This window comes from Portunus trituberculatus, chromosome 19, assembly GCF_017591435.1.
Source record: "Portunus trituberculatus isolate SZX2019 chromosome 19, ASM1759143v1, whole genome shotgun sequence".
In the NCBI taxonomy this organism is placed as follows: Eukaryota; Metazoa; Arthropoda; class Malacostraca; order Decapoda; family Portunidae; genus Portunus; species Portunus trituberculatus.
The window spans coordinates 6,824,983-6,835,000 of NC_059273.1; the positions used below are offsets into that span (position 1 = coordinate 6,824,983).

Here is a 10,018-nt window from a genome sequence, read left to right on the forward strand (position 1 = left end):
GACTGCTGCTGTACAAGGCACAGGTGCGGCCCCACCTTGAATACGCAGCTCTCTCCTGGATGTCCTGTGCCGCCACACACAGAAGGAGACTGGACAGCATCCAACGCCGCGCCATACGGCTAGTAGATGCTGCACTACCACCTCACCCAGAGCCTGAGCGTCCCTTGATTCACTGGAACACCGCAGAGACGTGGCGGCGATCGTAGTGTTCCATAAGGCACAGGTGCAAAGAGTGCCACATCTGGCAGGGCTGCGTCATCCTCTAAGAGTCACCGCACGGAGCACGAGAACGGTGCTCAATGGTGGTGACGCCGTAGAGGTGCCGCGATCCCACGGGTGTCAGCATCAACGCACCTTCGCAGGACGCGTCTCCAGGATGTGGAACTTGTTCACGGCCGCGGTGCCTCACGTCCAGGAGATGAACACACAGTGTCAAACTGATGGCACATAAGTGGAGACAGACACTGCCAACTCCTCTGACACTCTTTGTGACGTGACACTCAGTGTAGTGCAGTGCGTGAATAGTGCTAGTGAAGTGAAACGAATAGTGCTCCATTTACATGCTGACCATCTTGTATATTATCTATTTTTAAGTCTTGTAAATATTGTAGAGAAATAGATTGTAGTACCCTTAGAATAGGTAGCACACGACAGTGCGCCTTTGGGTACATGTTCCTTTGTATTAAGTTTTGTTTAAATAAAAAAAAAAAAAAAAAAAAGAGAGAGAGAGAGAGAGAGAGAGAGAGAGAGAGAGAGAGAGAGAGAGAGAGAGAGAGAGAGAGGTAAGGTGCTGCGTTGAATTGTGTGAATGAGGAGAGAGGGCGGACTGCTCAGCTTCAGGTGTAAAGGCCTTTTAGTCTTGATAATTAAGTCATCCCCAAGCCAGTAAGTGTTCACAGATAAGTTTGAGAGTAAAATATGTTTTTTTTTTTTTTCTGTTTTCATTTTTTTTTTCTTCACAAATAAGTATCTTCTTTTGACTGAATATATTTCCACAGTAACCTAATTAACGTGGAAAGCAGAGATATGCAAAGGCAAAGAAAGTAATGTTAATCAGTGATCTAATGTGACAGTCATCACATCAGTACGCCACTCAGTACCTCCATTGTTACGTCCTTCTCTTTTTATCAGCTGAAGCGTGCATGCCGGAGAGTGGCAGCAAGCCCGGGAAAATATGGCTGAGGTCACACTAGTGTCGTTGTTCTCCATCCTCAACCACTATGTGCCCATCGAGAACCCATCTCCTGAGAGCCTCCAGTGCCAAGGTCCGCTGCCCCTGTACCTCCGTGAGCCTTTCTCTGTGACAACACGCCACGATCACAATCAAAAAGCTACCTCAGACTTCATAAGTGCCAAATTTCCACTCGTGGGTAAGATGTATTATGATGAAGAACTTAACCATTGATAAGCAATACCAACGATAACATTAACAGGTTTTTGCTTGGTTGGAACTCTGACTAATCACAGGAATCATGTGGTTATTTCTCAGATGACATCGAGTCCCTCGGGACGTGGAGGGATACGTTTAGTGAGAGTCGTCGCGCCTCTCAAACAGGAAACGGGTCTCCTCCTCAGCCGCCCCCGCACCCACGGAACCAAAGTGCACCCAGATTAAGCTGGAAATACATACCCAACGACTTGTCCTCTTCCATCAATGATAAAAATTTAGAGTAAGTGTGTGTGTGTGTGTGTGTGTGTGTGTGTGTGTGTGTGTGTGTGTGTGTGTGTGTGTGTGTGTGTGTGTGTGTGTGTGTGTGTGTGTGCGTGCGTGCGTGCGTGCGTGCGTGCGTGCGTGCGTGCGTGCGTGCGTGCGTTCGTGTGTGTGTAATAATAATAATAATAATAATAATAAACGGTTTATTAGTTAGGCAATGTAAAAAAAAATACACTGAAAATGTACAGGGGGGGGGGGACATTACCACAATGAACTGTGTGTGTGTGTGTGTGTGTGTGTGTGTGTGTGTGTGTGTGTGTGTGTGTGTGTGTGTGTGTGTGTGTGTGTGTGTGTGTGTGTGTGTGTGTGTGTGTGTGTGTGTGTGTGTTGTAAGCTTTTTTCCCTATCATGATAAGTATTTTTTCTTCTTGACTGTAGAGTCGGCAGAGTCTTGCATTGAAGATTACTCTCATGGCGATTCTGTTTAATTTTCTCGATTGAAGCAAAATATTTTAACTTGATTCAATTTTCATTCATTCCTATGTTTTCACACATTTTTCCTCTATATCTGTAGGATTGCTTTCCAAGCCGGTCATTCAGAGTTCAATAAGGTAGTGACTTTGGAGCAAGTGTTAAAGAGGCAGAACCTGTCGCTGAGCAGGACATCGCCGCCGAGTGTGCACCAGAGACTCTTCCGCCGCTCTCACCCGCTGGCCAAGATCTACTCGGTGCTTGGCTACATCATGGACTACTGCACCATCGTTATCTCCCAAATGTGAGGAAAAACATTTTTGAGATTTCTGATAATTAATTGATACACATCCTAGATACTCAAGTTTTTCTCATTGGTCCACTTTTCTCCAGCCAAGCGAGTGGCGCCGCCAGTGTGCGAGTGCCGGGCGTGGCAAGACTTGCAGGTGTTACGCTAATCAGGAAATTAGACCAAATTAATGAGATACTCGTGTCACGGGGAGTCGAGGTTACATGAATGTTGGGGTTTTGACTGGCACTGTTTGATAAATCTATCGACACTGTTACATTACAATTTACTTCGTATTTCTTTAATACACGCATCCTTGTACAATTAATTACATGCAGTACACACAGGAAATATTTTCAGTAAGCATTCGTTGTACATCAAGTAATTAGCACCTTTTCACCGCTCTTTCCCAAAAAGCCTACAAAGTGAATCCTCGGTCGACGTGACGCCCCTTGAGCTGCAGCTGCTGGGTACAGTGGATGCCTGTGAGACGCGGAGAGAGCGAGACGAGGAGGGCCCCTGCCACCCCGACAGGCGGTACAGGACCATCAACGGCACGTGCAACAATATCGCCAATCCCAGCTGGGGCTCTGCGTTCTCGCCTCTCCGTAGAATCGTGCAAGCTGACTACGGAGACGGTGAGCATTAACAACTCATTTAACCTCAGCGGTTTTGACAGTTTTCACCAGCAAAGTAACCTGGAAAGTGACATTGTCGCTAAAGGAATGTTCGTGTCGTGCTTAAAGAGCTTTGTAAGAAAAGTAAAGGCCAGCCATTGAAGTATCTTATTTACGCCCGTATTCAGAAACGCTTTGCTCTCTCATCACGACAGTTTTCCAAGGCCACAGAGACGACTAGCCTGGTTTTCAAGACAGTTTCTCTTTATAATAATCTAGAGATCTTGCCAGTCCATCACCGGAATCATAAAAATACTTCTAAAAACATGAACATCAACTAAAGCCTTTGGAAAGTAGTGATGGTGAGAGAGCAGAGCGTTTAAGAATACTGTCCTTATTACTTTGGTGGCGTGTGTGTGTGTGTGTGTGTGTGTGTGTGTGTGTGTGTGTGTGTGTGTGTGTGTGTGTGTGTGTGTGTGTGTGTGTGTGTGTGTGTGTGTGTGTGTTATTTCAAAGTTTTAGGAATTAATGTAAGTTTACTGGGTTTTATTAATTTTATTGTTTACAAAATTTTAGTTTTATGTGGTTAGTTTAACGGTTTTTTTGTTTTTTGTTTGTCTTTTGAATATATTTCCTAAGATTAAGCTTTGTGTATTCTCTGAGTGGTAGCTTTAAGAGAACTTTCTTATTTTCTTTAGTTTGCTTGTTTGTTTGTTTTATTTTGTGAGTTACTGTGATAATAATATTGTCTTGTCATGCTTGAAAAGGTAATGTATGGTGATTTTGTTTGTGTAACGAGATCGTTAACACTTTGTCTATTTTTCTAGACCATTCCTTTAGCTGTATTAAAATTTGTTGTCGTGGTCAATAAAATTGAATTGAATTGAATTGTGTGTGTGTGTGTGCGTGTATTGCAGGAGTGATGAGCCTTCGTAGGGCACAGGACGGAAAGCCACTGCCCAGCGCTCGTCTGGTTAGTGCCACCATCAACAGGAATCGGAAAAGCGCCGCCACTTGCTTCTCTTTTCTCCACCTCACCTTCGGCCAGTTTGTTGACCATGACATCACCAGCACACCTGTCGCTAAGGGTCAGTCACTTCATTGATTGAATTGAATTGAATTGTGTGTGTGTGTGTGCGTGTATTGCAGGAGTGATGAGCCTTCGTAGGGCACAGGACGGAAAGCCACTGCCCAGCGCTCGTCTGGTTAGTGCCACCATCAACAGGAATCGGAAAAGCGCCGCCACTTGCTTCTCTTTTCTCCACCTCACCTTCGCACACCTGTCGCTAAGGGTCAGTCACTTCATTGACAACGCCAGATTTTCCTTTTTTTCACATTTTCGTCACGCCTGGTCCTCTCAATGCGTCACATCTGCTTCTGCTAAAACAAAAAACAATAAATCAAATCGATAAATGAAAATTTTACAAAACAAGTTTTAACTGAACTTTATCTAAATAACTCTCTCTCTCTCTCTCTCTCTCTCTCTCTCTCTCTCTCTCTCTCTCTCTGCTATTTTCCTCTTCCTAAGACGTGAATTGTTGCAGGAAGGAAACATCATGCCGAAAATTGTGTGCTTTAACGTCTTTGAGCTTTTTCTTTTCTAGGTTCATCTTGTGCTTGCCTTTCAGTTCCAGATTTTCAAACATCTGTCACTTCACAATCTTCTGTCTGATCGCCAGTATGGCTTCCGTCAAGGTCGCTCTACTGGTGATCTTCTGGCTTTCCTTACTGAGTCTTGGTCATCCTCTTTTAGAGATTTCGGTGAAACTTTTGCTGTTGCGTTAGACATATCAAAAGCTTTTGATAGAGTCTGGCATAAAGCTTTGATTTCAAAACTGCCCTCTTACGGCTTCTATCCTTCTCTATGCAACTTTATCTCAAGTTTCCTTTCCGACCGCTCTATTGCTGCTGTGGTAGACGGCTACTGTTCTTCTCCTAAACCTATTAATAGTGGTGTTCCTCAGGGTTCTGTCCTGTCACCCACTCTCTTTCTATTATTCATTAATGACCTTCTTAACCAAACTTCTTGCCCTATCCACTCCTACGCTGATGATACCACCCTACATCTTTCCACGTTCTTTCAGAGACGTCCAACCCTTCAGGAAATCAACAGATCACGCGGGGACGCCACGGAACGCCTGACTTCCGATCTTTCTAAGATTTCCGATTGGGGCAGAGAAAATCTAGTAGTTTTCAATGCCTCAAAAACTCAATTCCTCCATCTATCAACTCGACACAACCTTCCAGACAACTATCCCCTCTTCTTCAATGACACTCAACTGTCTCCCTCTTCCACAATGAATATCCTCGGTCTGTCCTTTGCTCATAATCTTAACTGGAAACTTCACATCTCATCTCTTGCTAAAACAGCTTCTATGAAGTTAGGTGTTCTGAGGCGTCTCCGACAGATTTTCTCGCCCCTCCAACTGCTTACTCTGTATAAGGGCCTTATCCGTCCCTGTATGGAGTACTCTTCGCATGTTTGGGGGGTTCCAGTCACACAGCTTTGCTTGATAGGGTGGAATCAGCTCTTCGTCTCATCAACTCCCCTCCTCTGACTAACTGTCTTCAGTCTCTTTCTCACCGCCGAAATGTTGCATCCCTTTCTATATTTTATCGCTATTTTCATGGTAACTGTTCTACTGATCTTGCTAACTGCATGCCTCCCCTCCTCCTGCGGCCACGCTGCACAAGGCTTTCTTCTTCCTCTCATCCCTATTCTGTCCAACTCCCTAATGCAATCATTCATCCCTTTCACTGGTAAACTCTGGAACTCCCTCTCTGCATCTGTATTTCCGAATTCCTACAACTTGTCTTCTTTTAAGAGGGAGGTATCGAGGCATTTGCTCCCCTAATTCTGGCTGACGGTTTTGGCACTTTTTGAAGTCTTTGGAGAGCCAGCGCTCAAGTAAGCCTTTTTCTAACTCTTTTTTTTTTGCCCTTGGTTGGCCCTCTTCCCTACGTAAAAAAAAAAAAAATATGCCATCATCTTAAGAAATAATTGTATATTCTAACCTTATCCCAAATCAGGCGAGGACGAAGAAACCATCCCTTGCTGCATTGACGAGGTGAACAAGGACCCTAACCTGTTTCATCCCGAGTGTGCGCCCATCACCATACCCGCCGATGATCCTTTCTACTCCACCTGGGGCGCCACCTGCATGGAGTTCATCCGCTCACTTCCAGCTGAGAGGTGCCTGATAGGTAAGGCAACCCTGGCGCTTGCAAAGTACAGGGCTTCAGATATTTCAACCTCTTCCGTACCAGGACGTGTTTTCATATTCATTCTGCTTACTATTTGGTGATTTTATACAGCTTCAGATACTCATGTGGGGATTAAAATAGTGAAGACTGTGGCCATTAATCTTCTGACCTTCATAGATTCTTTCTAATGTGAATAAAATCGACTGATTATACCCAAAACTCATGATTAAAAAAAATGAGTCCTAGTACTGAAGGGGTTAAGGCAGAAAAAAATAGAAAAATTCAAATGCTCAGTTAACTTTTCAATAATCTTCATCACAGTCCACATTATATATACAATTTATGTCTGGCTTTGTGTGTGTGTGTGTGTGTGTGTGTGTGTGTGTGTGTGTGTGTGTGTGTGTGTGTAATTCACTGTTTGATCTGCTGCAGTCCCTGAAGAGACAGCCAGACGTTACCCTACGGAACGAGCTCAGAGCTCATTATTTCCGATCTTGGGATAGGTCTGAGACCAGGCACACACACACACCGGGACAACAAAGTCACAACTCCTCGATTTACATCCCGTACCTACTCACTGCTAGGTGAACAGGGGCTACACGTCAAAGGAGACACACCCAAATATCTCCACCCGGCCGGGGAATCGAACCCCGTTCATCTGGCTTGTGAAGCCAGCGCTCTAACCACTGAGCTACCGGGCTCAGTGTGTGTGTGTGTGTGTGTGTGTGTGTGTGTGTGTGTGTGTGTGTGTGTTTTAACCCTTCCATACTGAGACGCATTTTTCATCTTGATTTTCGGGTATGATAACACAATTTTGCATTAGGAATGGTTTATGAAGGTCATAATATTAATGTTCAGAGTCTTTACTGTTCTAATCCCAACATGTATTATTGAAGGTGTATAAAATCACCAAAATAGTCACAAGAATCGAAATGAAAACGCGCCATGGTACTGAAGGGGTTAATAAACTTCCGTAGTACTTTCCTCTCATTTCATTCCTTGTTTCCCTGAAGGGCCTCGGGAGCAAGTGAACCAGATAACATCATTCCTCGACGCGTCTAACGTTTATGGAAGCACGGACGAAGACAGCGAGAACTTGAGGGAGGGAGAAGGCGGGCGACTGTTGGTGCAGGCAAGACATAATTTTGTTGTGATTTAGGATTCCAATATTAATGATAGTAACGATAAGGGTGGATGTAGTGGCGATGATAAATAGACTCTCTCTCTCTCTCTCTCTCTCTCTCTCTCTCTCTCTCTCTCTCTCTCTCTCTCTCAGGTGGCCAAGAACGGTGAGAGTCTGCTTCCCCCTTCCACTGACCGCGAAGACGGATGCAACGACGAGGAAAAGTTCAGGCAGGATGAATTTTGCTTTATTGCAGGTGTGTGTGTGTGTGTGTGTGTGTGTGTGTGTGTGTGTGTGTGTGTGTGTGTGGTGTGTGTGTGTGTGGTGTGGGTGGGTGGGTGGGTGCTGTGTGTGTGTGTGAGTGGGTGTGGGTGTGGGTGTGCGTGCGGTACTGGAGGAAATCAATGGTAGATAGGCGTACACAAGTGTACAAGTGTGTCAGGTGTATCATTTCCATGTTGCTCTCCGATCGATCACGCTTACTGTGTCTTTACACGTGGATGTTTATGATTGGTTTGCTGTCATTACTTTTCTGCAACTGACAATAATGTGACGTGCAGGAAAACACACACTTATTTTCTTATCTTTTCTGTATTCTGTATCCTGCATTTCTATTTCAGCCTGAATAGCACCATAGTAGTATTTCTCGTGACGTCAGAAGTTTGATAGGTAGATTTTAGACATACACGTAACATTAACATTGAATATAGAGGGCAGTGTATGTGATATTCCCCATAGCAAAGACCATAACAAACCCATTCTTCTGTGCTAATAAGTCTTCATAACAAACCCACAGCATAACGCCCCCCTTCTTTGTATGTAGATTCCCCATAACAAACCCACAACAAATCCCTTTTTCTGTGTTAATAAGTCTTCATAACAAAGCGCATAAAAAAACCTTACTGTGTATCTAAGGTTCTCCATAACAAACCCATAGCAAACCTCTTCTTCTTTGTCTACAAGTCCCCATAACAAAGCCCTTAGAAATCACTCCTGTGTTTACAAGTTCCTATAACAAACACCTTCCTCTGTGTATGTAAGATTCCCCATAACAAATCCCATCTTCTGTGTAAGCTTCCCCATAACGAAGCCCTAACAACGCCGTCTCTACAGGTGACGATCGCGTGAACGAACAAGTAATGCTGACGCTGATGCACACTGTTTGGGTCCGCGAGCACAACAGGGTGGCGAGACAACTAGAGGCGCAGAACCCATCCTGGCCAGACGACCTATTGTTCCAGGAGGCTCGGCGCATAGTGGTGGCGGAGATGCAGCACATTGTGTACAACGAGTTCCTGCCAGGAGTGTTAGGTGAGGCAAGACTTTCAATTTTACTGTTAAAAGAAATATATAGAGACTTAAAACAGCGATAAAAGGTGGGTGTGTAGGAACAGAAGAAAATGCAGCACAAAGGAAACAAGAAATGAGGAGGTAAAGACACAAAGGAGAGTGAAGGACATGAGATAAAGAAGGAAAAAAGTAAATGTTTATAAAAAGAAAAATTAATAATGTTGACCTGAACTTAGAAAAGTAAGGGAGATGCAGGGAAAAAGACTAAAAACATAAAGAAACAAGAAAGATAAAGAGAAGAGTGAGGAGAAGAGGCAATGTTAGAGATAAGAGTGTGGAGGGCGCGAGGACAGAAGGTGATGGAGCGAAGGATGCACGCCAACGAGAATATCTTGGTAGGAACTTCATGAAGACGTGGGCAAGCTGCGAAGGAAGAGAAGGAAAGAAGAAAGAAAACAATGCAGGCTATTAATGGCGGATATGCGTTACCGAGATGAAAGGAAGAAGAAAAAGATAGAGACAATAGACGTTGGAGATGAATACAGAATAAAGCAAACAGTAATGGAACACTCCGGAGAGAAGGAAGAAAAAGTAGGAAAGCAGGAAAGAACATTATTTCTACACAAACTCGACCTCGTGGCTTTGGAAGTGAAGGTTAACGATTTGTTTTCTGCGAAGCCATTGATCTTTGTGTGAGAGTTACGAGTAATTACTGTAAGCCTCGGGGCCACAGGATGATGAACAACCGTGAAGCTACAAACAACCTTTTTCTCCAGCACTCAAACACTTCAGTACTGAGACGAATTTTTACCTCCATTTTTTCGGTGTGATTAGATTTTTGTTTACATTAGGAGGGGTCTATGGAGGTCAGAAAATTAATATCCAGAGTCTTTACTATCTTTATCCCAACATGTGTTTCTGAAGCTGTTTTAACCCCTTCAGTACCATGACACTTTTCCATATTCATTCTGCTTACTATTTGGTGATTTTATACAGCTTTAGAAACTCTTGTGGGGGATTGAAATAGTGAAGACTCTGGCCATTAATCTTCTGATCTCCATAGACCCTTCCTAATGTCAATAAAGTGGTCTAATCGCACACTAACCACAAGGTATAAATATCTCTCAGTATTGAAGAGGTTAAATCGCCCAATGAATATGAAAGAAATTAACATTTCTACCTTCATTTCGATGCACAAAAAAATGACAATTACTATTTTTCACGATTGCATGACTTAACTCGAACAAAATTTCCCTCTGTCACCTCTTGATCAATATTAATCTTTTTGTTTTCTGCAGGGAGAGACCTCATGGAAAGGCTGGACTTGTTGCCGCAGAAGGACGGACGGAAGACTAACAATTATAACCCAA

At 43.8% G+C, this 10,018-nt stretch overlaps 1 protein-coding gene and 1 long non-coding RNA gene across 2 annotated transcripts in view; one reads left to right on the forward strand and one right to left on the reverse strand.

The window, feature by feature from the left end:
• The first annotated feature begins 1,131 nt into the window (after positions 1-1,131).
• LOC123506300 (chorion peroxidase-like) overlaps positions 1,132-10,018 on the forward strand; it is a 13,333-nt gene continuing 4,446 nt past the window's right edge. The window contains exons 1-10 of the mRNA XM_045258265.1: positions 1,132-1,370; positions 1,490-1,670; positions 2,229-2,429; positions 2,832-3,052; positions 3,949-4,119; positions 6,062-6,235; positions 7,249-7,367; positions 7,512-7,614; positions 8,472-8,669; positions 9,947-10,018. The exon at positions 9,947-10,018 is cut by the window's right edge and continues 68 nt beyond it. Of these exons, the coding sequence (XP_045114200.1) occupies positions 1,175-1,370; positions 1,490-1,670; positions 2,229-2,429; positions 2,832-3,052; positions 3,949-4,119; positions 6,062-6,235; positions 7,249-7,367; positions 7,512-7,614; positions 8,472-8,669; positions 9,947-10,018 (1,636 nt within the window). The 5' untranslated portion in view covers positions 1,132-1,174. The remainder of the gene's footprint in view (positions 1,371-1,489; positions 1,671-2,228; positions 2,430-2,831; positions 3,053-3,948; positions 4,120-6,061; positions 6,236-7,248; positions 7,368-7,511; positions 7,615-8,471; positions 8,670-9,946) is intronic.
• Positions 3,540-10,018, reverse strand: part of LOC123506301 — a 54,294-nt gene continuing 47,815 nt past the window's right edge. Inside the window, exons 3-4 of the long non-coding RNA XR_006675398.1 lie at positions 4,312-4,411; positions 3,540-4,107 (exon numbers count right to left, since the gene is read on the reverse strand). This is a non-coding gene — a long non-coding RNA (uncharacterized LOC123506301). The remainder of the gene's footprint in view (positions 4,108-4,311; positions 4,412-10,018) is intronic.